At 54.1% G+C, this 24,597-nt stretch overlaps 1 protein-coding gene across 1 annotated transcript in view; it reads right to left on the reverse strand.

The window, feature by feature from the left end:
• Positions 1 to 1,369: 1,369 nt before the first annotated feature.
• Positions 1,370 to 24,597, reverse strand: part of LOC119098413 (THO complex subunit 5 homolog) — a 79,069-nt gene continuing 55,841 nt past the window's right edge. Inside the window, exons 7-14 of the mRNA XM_037221328.1 lie at positions 12,774 to 12,891; positions 12,399 to 12,489; positions 10,762 to 10,969; positions 10,098 to 10,212; positions 9,384 to 9,563; positions 6,096 to 6,214; positions 5,008 to 5,177; positions 1,370 to 1,484 (exon numbers count right to left, since the gene is read on the reverse strand). Coding sequence (XP_037077223.1) covers positions 1,424 to 1,484; positions 5,008 to 5,177; positions 6,096 to 6,214; positions 9,384 to 9,563; positions 10,098 to 10,212; positions 10,762 to 10,969; positions 12,399 to 12,489; positions 12,774 to 12,891 — 1,062 coding nt within the window. The 3' untranslated portion in view covers positions 1,370 to 1,423. The remainder of the gene's footprint in view (positions 1,485 to 5,007; positions 5,178 to 6,095; positions 6,215 to 9,383; positions 9,564 to 10,097; positions 10,213 to 10,761; positions 10,970 to 12,398; positions 12,490 to 12,773; positions 12,892 to 24,597) is intronic.

Genomic DNA, 24,597 nt, shown 5'->3' on the forward strand with positions numbered 1-24,597 from the left:
CAGTGCCTCTCGCCGTCCGGCCTGTGTGGGCGCCCGGCCGCTGCCGGCTCCGCCGCGCGTGACCTGGTCCCGTGCTCACTCGCCGCGCCGTGCCGTGCCGCTACTGCGTCCGATCCCGCCGAGTGCTCCGGGTGGCCCCGCCGGACGCCGCGTCTGCCGGCCGACACTGCGACCGCCGGCTTCCCGGCGCCGGTGGCAGAGGCAGTTGGCTGGATGGGTGCACGGGTGGAGCGGACCGCGTGACGTCCGCCATGTCGTGACTCCCCCGGTCAGCGCCGCGCCGGTGACGTCCGCCATGTCGTGACTCCCCTGGTCAGCGCCGCGCCGGTGACGTCCGCCATGTCGTGACTCCCCTGGTCAGCGCCGCGCCGGTGACGTCCGCCATGTCATGACTCCCCTGGTCAGCGCCGCGCCGGTGACGTCCGTCATATGGATGGACGAGCCGTCGGCTCATTGTACGCAGCGCTCAGCCCAGCTGACCCTCTGATGCACGATATTGTCATTTATCGCCGATATGGCATTCTCGGAGCGCACTGGTGTGGGAGCGATCAATACATAGCACCTGCGGATTTCTGGCGTTTTGCTGCATTCCGGCTGGCTGTAACGCTCTGCAGGAGTCCGTGCTGACAATGCATCCGAGCCCGCCTCCAGCTGGCGCCCAGAGGCGTCCGCATCTCCAGCAAGCAGAATGGCTCCCAAATATTCACGGAACACCGCTAAACCGACGGTACGCCTGAATGATGGAGTTCTGCAGACCGCCTGCAGACCGCCTGCAGGTCGCCAGGCGGCGCCGCTGGTTCGCCCGTGCCGCTCGAGGACGGCCGTGCGTTCAGCCCCGCCCGCTGTAATCACCTGCCGTGCTTCATTACCGGCTGGACGGGAACTGGACACCCGATACGTGTGGGGCCTGGACAGCGCTTTGGACCGACAGGCTCGTGTCGTGCGCAGAGATGACAGCGGCCGCCTCGTGGCACGTCCGCGGCTCGTGTCGTGCGCAGAGATGACAGCGGCCGCCTCGTGGCACGTCCGCGACTCGTGTCGTGCGCGGAGATGGCAGCGGCTGCCTCGTGGCACGTCCGCGACTCGTGTCGTGCACGGAGATGACAGCGGCTGCCTCGTGGCACGTCCGCGGTTCGTGTCGTGCGTGGAGATGACAGCGGCCGCCTCGTGGCACGTCCGTGTCCGCGTGACTCTCGGCCTGTCACTCGATCCGGCCGCATCTCAGCGCCCCGTCCAAGACAAAACGCGCGGACGCTCGGAGCGCGACCGGCGGCGACCGCGTCAAACCACAGGCGCAGACGAGCAGAGGGCCTTGTATTGGCTGGGCGGCGCGGCCGGCTGACACTCGGCGCCGCGCTCGCCGGCTCTGCAAAGCGGACGCCGTCGGGCCGTCTTGGCGCTCCGGTGCGGCCGCTCCTCCGCCTCAATGCGTGAACAGGCGCAGGGCTGGGTCGTACCGGAACGGCGGCACGCGGTCGCGACCCCTGGAACGGCAGACGATGACGTCACTGGTGGCCGCCACAACACGGGAGGATGTGGGGCTGTGGGCGCCCGCACGCCCTCACTCTCGGCGGACGTCGCCTCTGGATTTGAGAACTGACACGGGGGATGTCATGCTCCACACCCACCCTTGCCGCCGCTCCAGCTCCAGTCCGCACGCGTACGCCCACGTCACGTCCGACTGGGGGTGCGCTCTTTGCTGCCGCGTCAACTGCTATACTGCTGCTCTTCTTCACACTTCTTCACGCACACAAAAACTTCATTTGCATGTGCAAGATTGAGCATGATTGAGTGAATCACTACCTGCCGCACACGGCGAAGAACTTCTCCCTCGCAACCTCAAAGTCTGACTCAATACCGAATCGTTGCATTCCATACAATGGTAAAAAAACGCGGTTAAAAGAATGGCACACATTGGCCGCAAAATTCCAGATAAAGTTTAAGCATTCCCCTAATATTGCACCTAACGGCGTTAGATATTCAAAAACAGTACTTGTGTCCCAATTTATGGTGACAATTCATTTATCCGCGTTTCGGCTATGCGTGACTGCTTTGTAGGTCACGGATGATGTCTCTGAACACAAAAGTTAGTGGATTTGCGGTTTACCGACATCGCTTTTCTCCCAGCCCGTCGGCTGCAAGGCGTAAAATGCTCGCAAAAAGAACACGTATTGCCGCGCAGACACACCAATCGGCGCGGTGGAAGCCCAAGTTCGGTAGAGCGCTGAAGTTATAAAGACCGTATTCGTGATGTGGCGAAACGCGTGGTGATATGTTCGCCTTCCAGAATAAGCTTTCGTACAGGGCTCGTCAAAGAGGGCCGTTTGGCCGTTGGCTTGGAAGCGTCAGCCTGGTTACAGGGCGGCCGACAGTCCTGTGGTCGTATGGCATGGTAAGGGCCCTTTCACGCAATTTCGACAAGGGGCCGAGGCAAAACGGATGCGTTGAACATGCATTACATTAATGGAATGGCGGGTTCGGAGTCCTAGCCATTATGTTCAACACGGAATCAAATTGAAAATCTGTCCCGACAAAATGTTCGTTTCCGTATTGTTTCTCATTTTGTAGTTGCACTAGACCTGTAATCTAACCTAACAATCTCGCGATCCCTCCCCCCCCCCGCTCCAAAAAAACTAAATATGTTGAATGATTTTGTTTTCTCATGAGACCTTACAGCAAAGCAATTCGGGTTTCAACTGCAAGCAAAACGATGGAAGGTTCGTAACCCGCCATGGGTAGAAAACCAAATGTTGCTTCGGATGCAAGTTTCCACGAGACCGGTACATCAGTGGGATCAATGTCAGGTCTGGTTTGTAGGGAGAACAAGAGTCTGGGCTTAAGTTTGATGGACAAAACAAAACACAAAAGTCAAATGTAAAATGGCTTACTCCTAAAGTCTAGTGACCGCTCACAAATCATAAAGGGCACAGATTGCCATTCGTATATCTAATACTGAAACTAAATACGAGCAGGTACGTATCCTTTTCCACCTTCAAAACGACCCACAAACTGGTTTGAGAGCTACGCCACCAAGTGCGCAGGAGTCAGCTGATTGGCCGGGAGCGGCTGACGTCAGTGGACCAAGTGGATACATGGCCGTAGCAGGGATGACGGGGGCCGAGCAGGTCCTCTGGTCACCTTTGTTTTCATCAACGAAGGGCTCAAACAGATGCCGCCATGTGTCAGCATGGCGGGCGCCGCTCGGCCAGCCGCTTAAAACCACCGTTGTCGGGCCGTCCCCTGCGATCAATGGCAGACGACGGGAGGAACGCGCAGTGACGCGCATTGATTCTTGTGGCGCTCCGACAGATCTGGCAAAGTCGCGACCGTCAAGCACGGCCGCTCATTAGTGTATGGCTCGGACGGCGCAGCGTGGTCGCGAGCAGCGCCTGTGTATCTGGCAGAGATGGTGCGATTTCCGCAGCCGGTAGCGTGGGATGTGATGTGAATCAGCGCGTACGTGCGTGCGTGCGTGTGCTGCATACTGAATCACATGTCATCAAAGATGAACAAAAAATATCCCGAGTGAATCAGGACAGCATCCATTACATTTGTTTTAAATAGGGGGATCAACACTAGAAGACGAATGTCCTCGCCGAAAGTTCCCCCGATCACACCCACCCGTAAAAGCAAAAAACAAAAACACAAATATAAATCGGTATCGCCTACTACAAATGCGAACCAACTGAATATTGCAACTTTTGAACATTGTCTTCAATTGCAACGCTTTCAAGCAAATGTTGTCACGATAGATGTATGTGGTGTGATTGTGCGGGGTGTGCACCCTCGCCCTTGCTGTCTTCCGAGCTCTACATCTGACTGGGTGTCGGGGGGCGTCACGTGATCGCGGGCGTCCCGATTCGCCGGGGGTCAAGGGTCGGCCGCTGAGGCGGCGGCAGGGACCCGACGCTCGCAGGTGCCAGTCGGTTTTTGGACGAGTCGAGGCGAATACGCGCTACGTTCTCTTACAATGTACTTCAGATGGTACTCGACAACAATTTGGCCCACGGAAAGGTCCAGATTGCAAAATTATCGGGGCGTGCAGAGAAAGCTTCCCGAAAAAAATGAAACACTCCGTAAGAATCATGACCGGGCTGAAAAAAATGAAACATTCCGTAAAAATCAAGACCGGGCTTCCGCTTCCTTCTTGCTTCAATAGAAGCAGTTTTACGAAATATCGTTTTCTTAAATAAAAAAACAAGCGCCAACGTGTGCAACATTTCTGATGAATGATACTGATAATGATCCTACGGATTACGACTGCGACTGAGTTTGCTCTGACTACCTCGGTGATCTGCCTCTGTGCGACAAAGGATAGGTTTGACCGTACCACTAACAAAACATGTAGGTGGGGTCAACATTGGCCATCAGGCAACAGCGGCAATGGAATCGAATGTGAATCAAGAGAGAAGACGTGATTGATCCCGTGACCTTTTTGGTGAGACCAGGTCCTGTATATTGGCTCCGCCAATATCATCTCTGAATAAAATATTCCGAAATTTGCAAAAAACAATCCATGCGGTACAGTCTGTTTCGAACACTTTTCTGTAAACGCCGACACATAGTTACACAATTTCGGGCGAACCCAATTACGGGAGACGAATACCAGCCAGCGGTACTTCCTATAAGGTGCCGTTCCAATCACAGCTGTGCAGCCGAAGCCAACGTGCAGAAGGCAATATGGCAAGCGTTCTGAATCTGCTGATTGAAACCCACCTTGGGGAAGAAAATTGTGCTTTGCTTACGACACAATAACCTTAGAGATTTTCGGTGGGCCCAATCTCTCAAAGCGCACTTCCGCAAAAATCATCGAGCGATTCACGCAAAACGTGAACTACGTTAACGATCCATTGCAAACACAGGCATCAACACGAACGTTACAACTGCGTCTGCATGTATCCTGATTACACCTGAAAGCGCTCGTCAGTGCCTGAGGGTGTTCCCAGCGTGACCGGGGGGGGGGGGGGGGGGCACCACGCCGACCGGCGGTGGGTCCGGCCGCCTCACCGGTGCTGACGCAGCATCAGTCGTTGCGGCGCCGGCGGAGCGGCGTCGTCCGCCTCGCGCAGAACGTCGAGGCCCGAACAGGCGGCCGCCAGCAGCGCCGGCAGCAGCGCCGGCCGGCCGGCCGCGCCCAGCCGCGCCGGCAGCGCCACGTTCAGCTCGTGCTCCAGCACCTGACGCGGCGAGCAGGTCAGCGTCAAGGGACCGGGCCGGAGGGTCGGCACGGCGGGGCGGCAGGCGGGCAGGAGGCGGCGGGTCAGGGGAGGCCGACCACCGGTCACGGCCGGCACAGCATCGGTCAGTGATGGCCCGCTGTTGTTAGATGGCGTGGTCAAAGACAATGCGCTGTAAGATGACCATGGAGACCCGCTCACTGAAGCTGCCGTGTTGAGCAGCCGGTCTAGTTTTGGTCTAGACCACACTTGTGGTCAGTGAAGCCTGGCAGTTGCCGGCCGGCGTCCCCTGCCGCATGTCCCGGCGCTGGTCCGCGCCGCACCAGCCGGCCGGCCGCAGCGCCGCATGGCCAGCGCCGACCGCCGGCCCCGTCGCGCTGGTTCGGGCCGGTGCGCCCCGCTGTTACCGATTGATCAGACAGGAGCGCATTCGTTCCGTTTTCTCAGTACGAGCCGCCGGCGAAACGACCGGGGCAGATCTAGCTAGTGGCATGTACAGAACCTCGTTGGCTAATGACTTCGTCGTTCCGGAGCTTGAGCCAGCCGCAAGACTGGGACCGGGACAATGTCCATCAGCTTGAGATGGACCATACAATATACGATTGGCTCGGCGGCTGAGGGCGTTCTAACGCTGATACAACCCCGCAAAACAAGCTGTCAGCCACGGAGTGATTGGTCTGACTCGTGATGATCGCACTTAGTTTAGATTATTTGGAACAAGCTGCGCGAGAAGCTGGCAAGAAACACCGGGAAGGGCCCAGACCTTGGTTAAGGTAAAAAAAAAACAGGAAACTGACGGCGACACCCGGTCAAGGTCACAGAGGAGTTGCTTCTTTGTCACCTGTTACGCAACGCTACACTGTTACGTAACAGATGCGCGCGCGCGCGGCCGTGGGGGTCCGCTGGCCGGCGACCTACCCGCAGTGAGGGCTGGCGGGCCGTCTGCGGCCGGTCCCGCCCGGTGAGCAGCAGCCCGACCACAGGCGGCACCCGCGGGTGCTGAGGGCTCAGCGCCACGTAACAGCACAGCTGCGCCTCTGGGGAAGAGGAGCACACCCGTCGGCGGCAGGGCACCACACGGCCACACGCTGCGCCACGGCGGGCGGCCTCCCACAAAACACCAGACCAGTGACCAGTGGCATAAAGAGAGAATGGCGCATAATTGTGGCGTAGAGGGTAGCTTCCCAAGCTTCGATTTCGAGTCCGGCTGCATCAAGTAAGAAGTAATCATGTACTCCTGCGGCCGCAAGATTCCATTACTTACGGAGTAACTCATTACTCAGTACTTCACCAAGCATAGATTCGGCTTCACAAATGTAGCTGATTTGGCCGTGCAGCGAACATTCACTTCGAAAATGAAGTAAAAGAAGGATGCTCTGTCCGTCATAAAATCAGCAGTGATCATCATAGAGTAGCTCGCGCACGGCAATGCAGGAGCTGAGGAACAAAACAGGCCGAGAATCAACCTGCAGTGAGACATTGCTGAGCAAGAGGCAATGCAAAAAATGATTTTAAAAAATCCCAAACCTAGCTGCCAGCGTGACTTCTTCGCCCACGTGGATTTGACCACGTGTCTGACCTACGAGAGACTTTTCGATGGATGTCGCCTCGACACGCGGCAGAGTTTCAAGTCGTCACTCCGGCTCATAAGGTAATGCTGCACAGCGAGCCGGACGTGTGAGGGCTGTGTTTGTGTTCAACCGCAACATACGCTCCCGACCCACCCGGCAGGACAGGCTCCTACACCTCTCCAGGCCGAGAACCGAGGCCGGTAGGAGACGTTTTGGATACCACGCGCCAGCATTGTATAATGTCCTGACAGCCGATGCTACGCAGCTAACACAGCGGCGCTTCGTACACGCGGAGGTGCGAGCGCACCAGTCTGAGCGTTAATCCTATTGTACCCAGTGAGTGGGTGTCTGTGTGCAACATGTTCCATTTTTTGCCTGCATGTTTTTATCTCCTGCACTTTTGACACGGGGCTGAATAGCCACGCCCCTTTGCGGATGGCGCTATGGACGTAATACATTCACACATACAATCGATGTCAGCATATCAAGGGCGGCCTTAGTATATAGCACGGACGTGCACTTATATCCCAGAAAATCAAGGTAACTGCAGTTCGTGTAGTGCCTTTGTAGGCATGACAAACATGTGTCAGGAAGCGTGGTGGATAAAGCTAGAGGCAGATTTGAATACAAACCTCTTTCGCGCATATCACGAATTTCACGATATCATTTTTGTTCTCGCTATGACACAGACAGACATGACATATGTTCGCAAAACGCACTACCTTGAGTAAGGTTAAGGCCAGCTACAAGAGGGAACCTAATAGCTGGTTCATATGACTGATCTTTCAGGTATTTCTTCATTATCCTTCGGATGCATACTGCATGTGCACGTGCTACAGAGAAACTCAGGGCATGAAGCGTAGATATAACGGACTAGGTAGGACAACAGCTGTCCGCCAGTCCGTCAGAGCCGCCGCCATCTTGGTAAAGACATGGAGCCGTCCGTCCGGGTTGGCCGATACGTTGGAAGGGACCGGTATTGGGTGTTCGTGGCAGACACTTCGCTGATGTGTGGCTTTCGTTGGATATATTGCGTGGTAGCATGGTCTCTACAAGCTACAACTATACCCAACTGATCATGGAATTGTTCTTTCGTGCTATCATAGTTAAGATGGTGGTGACGGTGCCAGTCGGAGGCGCCAATCAGGTAGCATAATTCCCTTTCAAATGGACATTGGTGTCCAGCTCGAGCCAGAGATCTCCAGTTGCTTTCTTATATAACGTCTTTGGACTTCTTAACTGAGCTGTCCGACTTCTTGTATTTGGCTTAACCAGCTCAGCAACTCTTCATGTTGTGCATTCAGCATATTGCAATTACTAGTTTCTGTTACAAAAACTTACCGCTTGGTCTCTGGATGGTGTATTTTTCTAAGTGGCGAGCCACACAAATTCTAATTGCGTGCTGCTTTTGTCTCTGTAGCAAACAGTGCATCCAATCTTGTCTCAAAATTATGATATTGCTTTAGGTTTTCTGTTCCTAACATATACCCAGTGTTTTTTTTTGTGTTTATGTGCGAAAATCGCAATAGCATAACTGAAGGTTGCGCATTTTGCTAAAACATTCTAGCAAAATGGCTGACGGCGTATGCTCGCCCTTGGCTAGCCAGAGCACTCAACTTCCGGCCACGTATGTTTGCTAAATGATTATGGTAAGTGCCTTTTTGTGCAAAAGTTTTGTCACGATGCATCTTTGATTTTTGGTACCATGCGTAACTACATGGACATACCTCAGTGTCTCAAAGAGTGGATATTACTTCTTTTGTACCTATTATCATAGCTGACAGAACAGAAGCGTCATCGCGGAGTGAAATCTGGCCCACTGAGTACTGATTATTCCCTGGAATTAGAAGCTGATACAGATGGCATAAAGGAGGCCGTTTTTGGTTTGAACTTTTCATCCACACTGATACCTTTCACCGCCTGGTTAGGTTAGCATTTAGCACATTACACAGTCCACTCTCTTATCAATTGTCGAGACAAGCCTGCCACATGTCCGTAAACAGTTGTGGATTATCTTACTCTTACGCCTATGGTTAGAACTAAAACCTTAAAAGATAGACTGCCTGTTTGCCGCTATTGCCATTTTGGCAGTGTTGGCTTATTACTGCGTCCATCTGTTTTCATTGTGCATTTAAAATTGCAACCAATTGTTTCGTGTTTTAAATGCCTATTTAAATCATTTGCACATTTGGCCAATTTCAATTATTTAAACCTGAATGTTTCAGGAAACAGGTATATTATCAATTCAAACCACGGAAAAATTTAAAATCAAAATATATGCCAAAGGAAATTGCGCACCGCGAAATGCTGGCCCCCTAATGTACGTACTAGTGTTTAATACACTGTTTATACCCTACGCCGACAAACACACGCACGCACGCACGCACATATATGTATATATATGGGCTCCATGCACGGACCGTTCCCATACGTTAATGTTATGTCATGGCGCAATCTCACATATAGCTGCCGATAAATTTTGGTTTTCCTACACCTCCGCAGCCAGGGGACTCAGGTGACGCCCACTGTCCGGCCCACATCCGCGGTCACGGGGCTGAGGTGATGCCCGCTGTCCGGGGCCAGCCGGCGCGCCCCAGCCACCCCCACCCGCCACCCTTGCCAGTGCGGCACTCACCGTTCCCGTGGGCGATGCGCGCCAAAAAGCAGCTGCAGCTGTCGTCCAGCAGGTCGGCGCTGAGCACGCCCGAGGCGCGGTACGTCTCGACGCTGACGGGCTGCCACGAGACCAGCCGGGAGTCGCGGCGCGCCGGGAAGCTGGCCCGCAGCTGCTCCGACAGCGGCAGCTCGCCGGACGCTGAGGACGACCACCTCGGCGTCAGTCGCGCCGGTGACCGGAGCAGCAGCGGGCGACGGCGGCGGCAGCAGCCACCGCCGTACTGCGGCCGGCCATGGCCACGGCCAGCGGTCACCGCCGGCTGCGATCCCCGCAACGAGCGGCGTGCTTCGGACTACTTCACGCTAACACATTCGGACGGGAGTGTCCGAGGTCGACGCCTGAGGCGGCTTGAAAGTCGGTGATCAGATACGTGACGGTGCGGGTCGCCCGACAACCGCCGAGTTCGGCAGTGGAATGTGTGCGCCGGGCCTCATGCCCACCGGTGACGAGCCAGACTGGCTGGTCACGCCGGCCACCAATGCCGCCCCGAACCACCGGCCAACCCCGTCCATGCTTTCCTCGGCCGTCCAAGGAGGGCTTCTGCGCCGAGCCGGCCGGCCGAGCCCGGCAACTCGTCGAGTCGGGCGCGTGCGGTGCGCGAGCCGCGGGCGGTGTACGACCGGGCCGTCCCCCGGCCGCTCCCGGCCGCTCCCGGCCGCCGTCCCCACTCACCTATGGCGGCCAGCTGGCTCTGGAGAGCGACGCGCGCTCGCAGTCGGGCGCGGACCCGGCGCACGGCAGACTCCACGTGCAGCGCGCTGACCGCCTCGCTGGCCACCGGCGCGCCCTGGCGGCCAGCCGGCAGCGGATCAGACGGAGTGACGGCCCGTGGGGCCAGGCCACGCGGCGGAGGGGAGCAGACGGCAGGGATGGTATCACGTGTGACACCGCTCATCTCGTGTGACGGGCGCCGCCCTCTCGGATCTGGTAGACTGTTCCCTTTAAGTCCAGGCGTGCCTCCTCGGTCAAAGTAGCTCCGCACCGCTATGACTCGATGTATTATTCCTATGATCCAAGTGGCCCTCCCCGCTCTGCCTAGCCTCCCTGCCAGGCGGCCTATCCCACTCCCCCTCCCGCTCTACCAGCCCCCCTCCCCCCACCCGGTCTGCCCTGACTTCCTGCCCGGTCTGCCCTGACTCCCTGCCCGGTCTGCCCTGACTCCCTGCCCGATTTGCCCTGACTCCCTACCAGGCGGCCGGTCCTCCTCCCCCTCCCCGCTCTGCCAGCTCCCCTGCCTGATCTGCCCTGACTCCCTGCCCGGTCTGCCCTGACTCCCCGCCCGATCTGTCCCGACTCCGCTGTTCCGGCTCCGCCTGCCGCGCTGCTCCGTGCTCACCTGTTCGCTGCCGTCCGAGGCGAACTCGAGGCCGGCCAGGCGCTGAGCCCAGAGGTAGGGCCGGCCCACCTGTCCAGCGGCCACGTACTGGCGCAGCGGCGCCAGGCAGGCGCGCCGCAGCTGGTGGGCGGTGGCGGCGCCCGGCGCGTCGGTGCCGCTGTCGCCCGGCTCCAGGTGGTCCAGCAGCGTCTCGGCAGAGAGCAGCGGCCTACCGGTCACGGGGGGCGGGGGGGGGGGCGGCTCGACCCGGTCAGCAATCAACACAGGCGCCCTGGCCAAAACAGGCGGAAGGCGTCACGTGCATCTGGCTCGACGGAGCGCACGCAGCAGCACACGTGCGCCGCTGACAAGGGCGGCGCGCTTCCAACGCTAATTTGGTGCACTCAACGCCGCATGTGTTTCCGCAAAGGTGGCTTAGCGGCTAGCCCTGGTCAGCTTGGCGGCTCGGGCAGCTGGATCGGCTCCGTGCAGCTCATGGAGGCGGCTTTATTTTTAGCACCGACCGATTACCCCCGCCGCCAATGAGAAGCGACGCGGCGACGGAGCGACACGTGATCTCTTGCCGACACGACGGAATCTGGCCGCGTGGCCGCATGTGGCGGCGCAAGCGTCTTCAGCCCTGTTCGATCTGTTGTTTTAGTTTTTGTGCGTGTTTTGTGTGAAAAACTAGTGAAGTTTTTTTACTTCATTTTCCTTTATTCCTTGCTTTTTAAGTATTTCAGACCACACTACCTCTGCTTTATCGGCGACCATGGCACACTACCTACAGAGAGGTGTGTGGAAGTGTGGCTCCTGCTCTGGTGTTACAATCATCTTTTCCACTCGTGGGTTGAATGTTTCTCCCCATTACCATCTCACTGAAATGTCTTCACTTCCCAACTTAAGTGTTCACTCATTTTTTGTAGAAAAGGTCTATCGATCCTCCACTGCTAGTTGTACTGGCATGAAGCCCATTCTTTCATCGAACTCGCACCTTTACTGACAAAGCCCATGTTCTAGACGCGAAGCACTTCGTTCCTGTTCTCCATCTTTCACGATTACTCTAACACCATTAATTTACTGTGGCACACAACCACACACGGCATAAATCACTGTCAATCGCCTTTGCATGGCCCCTCTTAGCAGACCCATTCGCTTCTTATACAAGCTACGTCGCATTGCCCAGATTTGGAGCCAAGTGCCCCACCCTAACCGACGCGCTCGCAAACGCAAGAGTATCCACATCAAGCCCGCGATTCTATGTCAGATCGATGTATTTATTTTGATAGCGCTATCCCTCCACGCTGATGGACTGCCAAAAAATCCTGGCATTAGCGTCAGCCGGGGCATGACGTCACAAACCACTTGACTTCGAGGTCATGTGACGGGATGTCGGGAGAATACTGAACCGTGATTGGTGCTGACAAACCTGCTGACGACAGATCAGACGCCACGTGCAACAAACCTCTTCCGCATTGATTCCATAAAAAAATTCCCACCAAATGCGCAGTTAAACATGCCGCCATCCTAACACCAACGCGATGAAAGGCACCGGAGGAAGGGCTCGTTACCAACGGATCTGGAAATTCTTAACGTCACCGCGCTAAGCTAACGGAGCTGCCTCCACTCCGCGAAGCTCCAGCTCCGCTGAGACTCACCCGCTCACAGGGCAGTCCTTAATGGCGACCGAGACGGTGACGATGTCCAGCTGGGTCAGATGGACGAACTCCAGCACAAGTCGTCCCAGGTCTGAAACACGCAGGTGCCGCACCAACACTGCCGCTGTCACGCCCCTGACTGCGACGCGGCGTCCGATGGAGATGACCGCACGGCGACAGGTCGCTGCATCCACACAGCGCCGATAACGCCGCACACGTCACGTGACCGGCCGACATGCGACACGCATCTGTCGCCGACTGCTCCTGGCTGCCCGGACGGCTGCCAGGCCAGGGCCCACCCGAAACATACGGCGCTCTGCCGCCGTCGCCGCCGACGCCGGAGCGCCTGGGTCGCGCACGCGCCCGCCGACGCACCTTCACAGACGATTTCGACCACCACCAGCAGCGGGTGTTTGTGCAGCAGCCTCCGGCGGCGCTGCTCCTCCTCCTCGCGGCCCGTCTTGCGATGACGTTTTTTGTGGCGCACCTCCTCCTGCAACGCGCCAGAAACGACGCCGGCCCCGTCAGCGCGGCTCATCAACCAGCAGCGGACAAGGAGACCCGGCAGCGACCGGACGGGCGGGGACGTGGAGCCGCGTCACGCTCGTCCACGCTGCGTGCTCATCTGAACATGACCAATGCTGTCGCCGTGCCGCCGTGACCGCTGCGGCCACTCCTCTCAAAGGCGCGCACGCCTCCCCATGATATTTTGTAAGACATATGCACATGCGAGCACACTCACAGATTTCACCAGCTTTCTTGAATTCCAACAGGCTGCTCACCTTAAGGAACTGCATCTAAAAAACACTGCGTTTGCTGAATTATGCGTAGGACGAGCAGCTTGGTTAGTTCGAAAAACATTCGCGCGCTGACTGGAAGCCCGCAAAAACGAATGACATTGGAACACACACCACAGAGGACTGTGGCCGCGGAATGTGCCCCTCCTCTTCCCCTCCCCCCCCCCCCCCTCCTCGAAACGTCACTCCATTCGCCATCCCATAAAAGTTGGAGGCGCACTACTTGCATAACGCGAGGAGCTTACGAAAAACTATTGTGTGTAATTTTAGCGGCTAGAGTTATATCCGGGTCAAAGGAGGCTTCGAAATACAGTCCGCGAGCTTTACTGTCGGTGGACAAGCGCCGTTTGTTTCTGTACCAGTGCGTCTATAGTTCTTGTACAGGAACAGTACCAGTACTGCACTGGTACTGGCTGCAGTACCAGTGCCGATCTATATGTCAATAACATCATGCTTCGCATATATTTTATACTGCCTTGTATATGATGCGTTGGTTTATCAGGTCATATTAGATGTGCTTGCTTTCGCGTCGTGTTTTGATTACAAACGACCGGGGTCTAGATTGCGCCCAAACACTACCGCGAGACAAGAACCTACCATTTAAGGTCAGAGCCTTAGAAATCCACGCCAGCTGATTTTAGTGAAGATATGCCAATGAGGTGGGGGAAAATTTGTCCTTTCAGCGCAAAATGTATCGTAAATTCCGGCATTAAGTACCATGCGCCAGTTAGCAGCTCCAGAAACACTAAAATCGCCCGACTTCATCTTGGTTTTCGTGACCATTGGCAGAAATGTATTAAATTCCTTCGGATTTGAAACTGGGCGGAACAAAGCCGATTGGCATAAGAACATTTGCCTGTCGTTCTTCCACCCGTCTGAAGTCGCTCAATCTGTTCTTCTGGCTTATTATCACTGACGAGTTCGTCTGCAGGCTTCTTTACTTCAAACTGCTTCATTTTTCCGTTAAAACTCCTCCCTCCGGCAGCGTGGTCCGGTGCTGCACAATCAGTCTCGTTTCGCTCCGCTGCGAGCTGATGGTGGGCGTTCAGAAACCGTTGGCCAGTGCCTCGACCAAATGTACACATTATTACGACGGTTTTCAGATGCGTGATCTTACTGATCCGCCAACCCTGCCTTTTCCTTTCCCCTCCCCCTCTAACTGTCCAAGCTTGTGACGCCCTCGCCAATGGCCGACGGGAGCGGACAGCGGCGGTCTATCTGTCGACACCGGGCTTACGAAAGCCGGCCGAGCCGGGCTTACAGAAGATCCCGCCAATCACTGCAGCCACACAGCACGCTGCACATGGTGACCGGTACCTCTCAGCTCTGGTCAGCTGACCGGGAGACTTAACTCTGGCTTGACATTTCTTGTGACATCCGGGCAAAGCCATCCGCAGCTGACTTACCATAATTAACCATTCGGCGAATATACAAAGGTGCGCCAGATTTTACCCCATCTCACGTGCGTTGTAAGGCACGATCCTTTAGGTGACGGTAGCCCTGGACGTTGCCATCGACAGACATATTTCTCGACAAAGGTGAGAATGCGGCGCAAGCTGAAATAAGTCAATGTAAGCTTTGCCGTAGGCACAAAGACTGTTCAGCGGCGGGTTGCCTTGGAGGGCTGCGACGGTCGACGGTGGTAAATGCAGTGACGGCCGGGGTAGCCCGGGGGACGGCCGGGGTAGTCCGGGGGTAGCCCGGGGCGCTTGGGCGGCGTTGCATTTTCTGCCGTCGGCCTTCGATACCGTGCGGGAATTCGCACTGACCCGGGTCAGAATAACCACTTTACCAGCCCAGCGAGGCGGTAGTTCGTCGTGCACACGCAAACGTGATGGATGGAAACGCCATGTCTATTGCAGCTTCATGGATGGAATAATTATTCCCGTCTGGACTATCGGACTACCAGAAGTCATAAAGATCGGTAGTTACAAAATCTTTGTGACAACGAAGTAGGCAACAAAGGTCCTTATTCTTCCCCATTAGTTCAGTTGGTGGAGCAATGGACTTGCAATCAGGAGACCCCGGCTCAAATCCCAGCGACTCCAATGAGATATCTCGGGTTTGACGCACACCTGGCCGACAGTCAAGCATCGTCAGCCCCTTATCAGGACTTCCATAATACATGACGACCGGAGAGTTAACTGGCCGAAACGTCGTATAACGAACACACCAGACGAGGACGACAGTCCGGGCGATCGCTCCATCCGTAATACGAACGCCTCGTCTAGATCCTTCCGTAAAATTTACTGTAGTTGTAATGACGCCGTGCAGCACTAAAGAACTGTCGTCGGGCACCGCCAACAACATACGCAGTTTGTCCACAAATGAGCAGATAACGTGCACGATTCGTCGAGCACCGCCAACAACATACGCAGTTTGTCCGAAAAATGAGCACATAACGTGCCTTGATCCGAGCACCGCCAGCCGGTGATGGAGAATGCGCGTCGCTCACGAACGGCACGCCTTCCCACACAGTCAAAACGTGCGCCGGTCAGCTGATAAGGTCGGCGACAAAACTGAATCACAATGTGCACGCTTCGGCGATAGCGAATCTTGTCTGTCTACACGCTGATTGCCTTGTGCTTGGGTTTCATTAATCCGGGCGCTACAAAGACAAAACATTGCCGCACCAGCACAGCGCCCTGCAGTACCGGTCCACGCCGGTGGCGTCCGTTCTCGACCCGGATCATATCACCGGCCATCCCTTCCTGGAGCGGTCTGAACGAGCGGAGCGGACGGCGTGCGGGCTACCGGCCGGGCTGGTAGCGGGCTGAATATAAAATTGCGTCCTCTTCCTTCTCATTTGTCGTTGAACCCTGACATCGGCAGTGTTCGTGTAGTTAGGTACTGAACAGATTTAATGGTCCAGGTGCTTTTACCACTGCTCCATGCAAGCCACATCAGTAGTAGGCCAACAAAGCTGTGCATTAGATGAATGACATAATGTTTGTCACACATTTCACGTTAAGGTCTAAAACTTAGAAGAAAAAAAATTGTTTCAGGTTTCGGACAAAACGAGCAGATGCAGGGAAAAAGAGATCATACCCATTGTCAGAACTTGTATCGAGCTTTCAAGGCAAAACACGAACACAGTCCAAGTGTCAGAACTTCTATCAAACTTTCAAGGCAGAACACGACCACAGTCAAAGTTTTTGGAAATTGGCCAAAATATTTACTTTGAAGGTGTGACATCCCCAAAATATGCTAAGATAGTAACATGTACATTCATAACAATACGGCACCGTGTCTCTAGCATTCTAAAGGCACAATTTTGCAAAGTCATATCAAGCAAGCCTCTCGGCATGCGAGTTTGACAAGCCGTATTAACCTGCCCCTACTGCCCAAATGAATTGTCAAAATAATGACACACAATGAACTAATTATATATGGTCACACCACTGAATAAAGGTATATGTACAGGTATAGGATATAGGTCCAGTATCTTGGAAAGAGCACAATGAAGTAGTGTATTGCCTTCCTACACCCCTATAGCACAGGAAACGCTTGTGTTTTTGTGATTTGTCGGCATCACCTCGACCTGTCATGTTCAAATGCAAACATAAAGATAGGGGCAGAGGTCTATGGATCACATTTTATTAGAATTCATTGCACTTACAGAATATAAAAACAACGTTCTCCCTCAGCAGTACACATCTAGTACTCACACTCCATATCAACATGAATCCAAAGCCGCCGGCACGCACTACCAGTATCACACCCATTGCATGCGCCTGATTCACACATAAACATATCACATAGATGTGATCCCGCACTTACAACCCACAGGACTATCAAATTCGCATGCAGCCACACAGAAGATGCAATCACGCACGGACGCAGCCACAGCTGGGAGTTCATGATAATATATCTCAAGACGTTTTCCTTCAGACACAACTTCCTTTTAAAAGAAGACTCCTCATAGAATACAAGTTAGACAGTTGGTTATGCATGTATGTATGTATGTGTATATATATATATATATATAATTGTTCTTAAAATTTTATGATAGCTTGTTAGCCCATACACCCGGTGCACAACACGCCAACCCATCTATTTCTTTAAAAAAAAAACGTTAGGAGAAGAGAAGACGCCAGCATGAGAAAGAAACAGCTTTGCTGTCGCGTGTCATTTTTTATATAATATTGGAGAGAGTGCCATTCTTTTTCCCATCGCGTACTTTTTGTAGACAGTGGCGCAATTTTTTCTCATGCCGGCTACAGGATCACTGGACCACATCCAGGTCGCTGTCAGATCACGTCCAGCAGTCCATGTTGCTTCCCGATCAAGTGCATCGGATCTCGTCCAGCCGCTCAGACTGCTCTCATATCAGATCCAGCCGGACGCCGCCGTTATTTCCGCTGTCTTCGAGAGAGTTAGTGACCTTGGCCGTCTCCAGGCGACAGTCCCTCACCTGGCTTCGCCACCGACGCGACAACCACATCAGCAGCAATGGATCCATGATGCCATACAAAAACGTCAGAAGGAGGTGGTTGAAAATGATTTTGTGGTGGTAATGCATGTTGCCCATGTTGATGGGCGCCAGCAGCGTGTTGGCGGTGATGTTGACCAGGCAAAGCTGCGCCCAGCTGTGCGACGGAAGATAATTGCGCTGCAGGCGTGTGTCCTTAAGCCCGCTGCTGGCGCGCAGCAGGAAGATGCTGGCGACGAAGTTGACGCTGTTGAGGAAGCTGTTGATCGAGAGGAGCACAAGCACCGGGGCCCTGCTCGGTATAGGACTGCCGGTGCACCAGAAGTAGGACGAGGGCCGTAGTCCGAGCTGCGGCAGCACCGAGAACATGACGATGGCGGCAGCGGTCAGCAGCCGGTTCTGCCAGCACAGCAGCTGCTGCGTCAGCCGTGCCGCCAGCGTCGGCAGCCGCGCCGCCAGCACCTGCTGCAGCCGACACAGGCTGATGACGCAGCTGGCGAACGCCACCATACCTACTGCGTTGACGTCGATGACGCTCTGAGTCATACAGAGGACGTGCATAGCGCCGGCGTGGCTCGTCAGGCCGGGGTGCATGGTCATGATGACGCACAGGTTGGACAGCGCCAGCAGAACCAGCGAGATCAGCAAGCGTACCAGCAGCATCTCGTCGACGGCCGAGAGGCGGGCCGCGCGACCGACGAGGTCACGCACCACGCCCACCAGCAGCCCGGTTGTCATGGCCGACAGCAGCAGGAGCGTCACTTGGCTGCCGATCACGAACGCCGGAGAGGGCTCGGACGCGGCCGCCGCCGTGCCGTTGGAGCGCATGGTGGGGCGGACCTGCTCGGCTGACGCCGCGCCGCGCACTGCCGGCCGGCCGCCGAGGCTCGGCCGCGGCGCCGACGGCCAAACGCCGCCCACTGCGACCGTACCGGCGACGTTTGTGGAAAAGCGCACTGATATCCGCCTTCGATGAATGCCGCGGTCAGGCCGCAGTGACGGCTTGCAGACAGTTGGGCAGTGCGTGCACTGGTTGCACTAATCGCGGCCTGCTTTTTGTGTTGGGCAGCGTCCATGCGACGCCACGCCGGAGCGGTTGGGGGCGATGCGCTCTGTTCCCGGCCGCTGTTTCCGGCGAATGGTGAGTAAGTCATCGGCACGTAACGGCCCGCTGACTGCTGGGCTCCATTTGCGCCCATTTTAGCCTATGGTAGGATGGACCACACGAATGATGCGGCGGTGCTACCTGGACCATACCAATCGTCCAACGCATATCCTTTCCGACTCGCGAGTTCCAGTCCCGCGTCAGAAGTGGAGGCGTGATACTGACTGATCTAAATACGCTGAATCTGACAGATGTCATTTCCTCGCGGCGCACCAGCCTTCTTAAACGGATAGCCTCGCCTGTGGGGCCTATTTCAAAACCCACTGATGTGAACGATTAGCACCAGCAATCGCTTGTAATACCATGCAAATATGCAGACATATGCAAAGCGACATTTTCAAAGCATTGTAGTTGAAAAAAGAAAAACGGTAAGATTTCTCTTGACGATGTTTGCATTTCTTAAAAGGAAAATCTTAATTATTTCTAGTGGAAGTGAGCAGGAGAAGAACTTTAATTTCAAGGTACTTTGTATTAAACGGCTACTACGTTTATCAACCGATTTCGACGCAACCAGCACAAAGTGGTAAATGATTTCGAGATTGAATACTGTGAAAGAATCAAAATCGAAAATTCAAGAACGCACCCGGGAGATGCAAAACAGGTGATAACAACAAATCGCAACGCGGCTTTCCAATTAAGACTGCAGAACAAATGGGACGGCGCCTTATTTGTCATTGCAAAGCAGGTCTACGTCACAATTTTGAGATGGGCCGAGCCAGGTGTCTGTTCGGATGGTGAAAAGTGAGTACAAATGAGCCATATATATTATTGCCGCTTCCGTACCATATAAAAGAAGTTTGGTGATCTTATAGGATGCCTGGACAGGCCCCATAGGTGTGTCCAGTTCCCCAATGAGAACAGTATAAGTTTTCTCGTGCGTCGGCCGCCGCCGCCAAGGCCGGCCACCGGAACACGCCCACCGCGCTCAAATCCTGCCGCGCTGCCCAAACCCGTAATTGCCTCAATTGACCCAGGTAGCTGCAACTGATATCGATCGTCGATCGTGGTTGGCCCCAGCATCGTCCGCTGGTGCGCCGCCGACAGGACCACGGGCCGCGCGCGAGGCTGAGGCTGGCAGCCGCCGTCGCCACCGGACCACGGACCACGCTCGCCACGCTGAAAACCCGTCGCGCCGCCCAGCTCCCTAATCGCCACAATTGGCTCCAGTGGCTGCGGTTGATATCGATCCTCGATCACAGCTCGAACCGGTATCGCTCGCTGGTGTGCTGTCATGTGCAGGACCATGGGCGAGGCTGGCAGCCCCACCACCACCGGATCACGGCCGCCGCCGGAGCTGAGCCCGCCCCACCACGACTCGGGGAGAGGCTGGCAGACGCCGCCGGAGCTGCGCCCGCCCCACCACGACTCGGGGCGAGGCTGGCAGACGCCGCCGAAGCTGCGCCCGCTCCACCATGACTTGGGGCGAGGCTGCCAGACGCCGCCAGAGCTGCGCCCGCCCCACCATGACTCGGCTCGTGAATTACAATCACCCATTTCAATCATGACTCGTTGCAGTAATCTTGACTTCCCATAAGAAGGCCACTTCGACCATTAATAATTAATTTTGATTCAGAGGCGTTCACCGCCGGTCAGGAAGCTCCATTAACGTCGAAAAATGTCAGTCGGCGCCCAGCCAGACTTGCGCTGGCTAAGCGGGGTATATGATCATTAATGCCGGTTCCACTCGTTTGACCCCGCCAGCTTTACCCGCTCGAGCCTGCCGGTTTCACCCCTTTGGGCTTGTCGGTCTGACCTCCTGAACCAAAGCGTTCTCATTTTTTGTTTTGTATGTATATATATATATATATATATATATATATATATATATATATATATACCTAGAAGCATCCCTGTATACCTGCACTGACCACTCCTGCTGTATTTCGCACTGTTTGGAAACTTTCCGTTTGGGTCCTGGAACCGCCTCTGTCAGGCAAGTGTCACTTTATTACAATAACATCATACTCATGTTACAAACGTATCATTCTTGAGAATATCCATCTTCCTGTGAACGCAAGGTAGTGCACCTCATCCCCCGGAGCTCACCACCCTGGCCTTAAACAGATTGTAATGGAGTTTTCGGCGGATCACCCAATCACTGAATCACCCAATTGTGCTGAACGTTTCTGCCAATGCCAGGTTCCGTAAACGCTCCTGTGGATGCAATTTTCCAAAAATTGCGACAAGATATGCAGAGAATACATTAGGTAAAACTCACAGAACTTCAAGAGCCTGGTCCAAACAGTTTCGAAACAAAAACGAAAAATCAGGGTGGGGGCCGAATCCGTCCCCACCCGCTCCGACTAGGGTTAACCCAGCTATGAGGCATTTACCACAATTTGTGCGTCCCTATATGCTCTGCGGCGGCCTGGCTCCCACAACTGCCAAATTTACCACGCCGAAGTATCGCGAGTTTTCCCACGCATCTTCGTGTGCTAAATTTACTGCGCTGAAGAGCCGCGAGTTTTCCGGTGCACCTTCGTGAAGGCGTTAAAGGGAGTGTGTCTAGTCAAGTTGGGATTTTTAACTGTGCGCGTAGAATGAAATGGAATTTCGATTTAAAAAATGTTGTGTCTTGGTTTTTACCAATTCGCCTCCACTGACAAGATATTCCCACAGCCCCCCCCCCCCCCCAATTTTCTTAGGTTTGTATGGAAGAACAAAGTTATCGGGTAACCCCCACATAATAGTTTATACTAAAAACATCGACATCATTGAGAAGGTATCGTTAGGTCTATCCAATAGCTTTTCGCGGATGTCGCTTGTCAGCGCTGACAGCAGCTTGCGAACGCAGCGATGGCGGCGGCCACCGTTCATGATGTTTTTTTTTTTGTTTTTTTTTTTGCATTCAACTGAGGGCTGCGGGTGTGCGTGGTTGGCCGTATGGTAAGGCCGGTCAGTTAATACGCACCGCGATTAATTTATGTTGACCTACTTTATACTGAGATGAAGCACAGGTGTTGCGTCGTGTCAATTGGCTACACTAGGGTCTATGAAAATGTGATTGTTCTACGTTGTTTTTTGTTTTGTTTTTTGGCGGCGGCTACAGGGGGCCAAGATTCCTTTACCCTGATATTAATAACCGAATTCCGCACGCACGTGCACAGAATTCAGCGTTCGAAACAACTAGGCACATAAGCTGAAATTGTTGCGATGTCGCTGGTATACCAGGCATGCTCCGGGTATCATATTTTCCGTCGCAAATTACCCAAGGGATTTTCAAGTGCGTACCGCCCTACACCGCCAGCGCTCTCCCTATACGCACGAGACCGTAGCAACCAAGATAATGGCCATGTCACTAGCGCGCAGTTATTCGCCACATATAAGTCAGTGTATTCGCCCTTGCCTGTTTGATTGGTTCATTTTCCAGCGTGGTGTTTGCTCACGCACAGCCAACGATGCAATCGATAAAAATATATAAATAAAAGCTGTTGCAGGACCCAAACGCACATCAAAGCATCAAACCAAAAAGCAGGTAGTTGCAAAGCTCCCCTTGGCGTGTATTTGGAAAATTGGGAACACTAGACACACTCCCTCTAGTCTCCGGCGCACTGAGTCACAGCTAGAGTGACTGACAGAGAGCACGCATAGAAGGAATCTTAACTAGAATGTCTCCACCTGCCCACATCCTGTTTGCTACGAGTACCTGCCTCAGAAGGGGCTTCAGGAACCCTCGGACCCACATAGAAATATAGATTGGTACAGCAGAGTTTGCCGTCATCGCCCCAGTGGCAGCAAAACCATGGGCCGCCACATATCACCTGAATACAGTCGGTCTTGGTACACCGCATGTGTGACATGGAACGTTATTCCAAAATCCATAAGACATCGCGAGATGCATTCACCGCTGCACTTACGCGTCCAGCAAGCGAAACAGCCTGGCAAAAATGCTTCGACGCACGAACCCCACGCTGTTTGGATGAAATTGGTTTCAAAGCGTTGACCTAAACGAAGTGGTTCGCTCACAATTCTAGATCACCTCCTTCGAATAGCACCACGAGAAGCTTGGCCGCCTGTTTTTGTCGTTGTTTGTTTGTTGTTGTTTTTTGTTGTTTTCTTTGTTTTGCTAGAACTACGTGCGACGCTGTAACGTCGCACGTAGTTGGCACATAGTAATGCGTCGTAATAGTAATGTCAATTGGCACACAGCAATGCCAAGACAGAAGATGCAGCGATGCATAACAGTGCAGCTTCACTCCGTAACTTAACAAATCATGCGTTCGCCGTCATAATTTCGTCACGCGTTGCCGCGCCGTACTTATTCTTCTCCGCATGAACTGTAAGTTATCTATATTATTTCATATTCATATTCTGTCGATCAATGCGGCTACATGTTCCTTGCTAGCGAGAAAAGTTCAGGTTTTTACAGATTTCTAATTCTTTTGTAACTCTCAGAACACTATGACGCGAGCGCTGAACATCCGCTCCGATAAAATGAAGGATGGTAACGACTGTGAGAGACATGGGGCGATAGTCAACAGGGTCAGACGGAGATCCACGACGCTCTAGTATAGGGATGAGTGGTACAGCGCTGTGAGAGAAAAGGACCCATTCAACGACACGCCTCTGAAAAGCGAGATAATATGCGAAGCCTTACGCTGGCAAGATCTCTGCAAAGGGTGTAAGGCAGCGAGTTTTGGCGCACTGAAGTGTTTCCTCACCTGATTGTTCCGTTCTGTCGGGAGCGAATACCTCGTTACACGTTTCCGCAACGGTTAATGTTGAAGACCAGTATGTTAGTGTAACGTGTAATGTGTGAGTTGCTTCAAAAATATGACTTGAACATTTTTTCAGGATTGTGTGGTGCTCGCAACACTGCATCGCGGGAGCCCCTCACCAGACAACTTAACGAAATACCTCGAAGTCATGTTTTTTATCAATAAGTAGAAAAGCTGATACGTATGTCTACCTATGTTCCGCATCTGTCTGAAGTCAAAGCAGAATCTGGACAAACCAAGCAACCAAAGACGACTGGCAAAAGGAATCCTGCTACGCAAGTTACTGCCCTAGCACTGCAACATTACGGTGTTGCAAAAGATCGAAAGCGTTACGAAAACGGATGAAGCCTAATGTCCCATTAGACAACTGAATCCGCATGCCAGATTATAAAATATAGCTGTTTACATTGCAAATTATGACAACGGCACGCTTCCTGCGAGTCTCAAACCGTATTGTGCTACGGGCGCAAGGGCGTAAGACTGATTCATTTGACGTGAAAACGATCGGTTTCCCAATCTTCGCACTGAACCACGCCATCTGTTGTGCGACACCACAAATTGTGAGCGCCACGTGCTGCAGAAGTACCGCCAACATGCGCGCAACTGAACACGTTCCATTTCGACTGTTCCAAACATACGGCGATAGGATACGTGTATGATGTGCTTTGTGTGTATAACACCACGCTGGCAAAATTTCGCCGCAAGCTCAAACTGCGGGCCGCTGACCGGTAGGGACAGCGGGCATGCCACAAAGCATGAGTGCCAAAAACCATTGCGAAGCATGTGAGGAATTAAAAAAACACGTGGAAAAACCACGGTCGTGTTTTGCGCCATGATGTGACGAGGGGACTAAGGGCATTTGGTTACATAAAGCGTTACGAGGAAAACAATCCCCAATATGTCGTCGGAAGCCCTGAACGACCCAATCAGTGGCGCACGACGACCATCTCGCGGTGGTCAGAACGAGGCGACCGGCCTCGCGCCACCTCCGGCTGTGCAAGACGCCCAAGGCCGGTCGCGTCGCGCCGCGCAGCGACGCCGCGGTGATCTCAGACGCGTCCCGGCACGCCGCACGGACCGACGGCCG

Source organism: Pollicipes pollicipes, unplaced genomic scaffold, assembly GCF_011947565.3.
Source record: "Pollicipes pollicipes isolate AB1234 unplaced genomic scaffold, Ppol_2.1 Scaffold_4740;HRSCAF=5597_pilon_pilon_pilon, whole genome shotgun sequence".
In the NCBI taxonomy this organism is placed as follows: domain Eukaryota; kingdom Metazoa; phylum Arthropoda; class Thecostraca; order Pollicipedomorpha; family Pollicipedidae; genus Pollicipes; species Pollicipes pollicipes.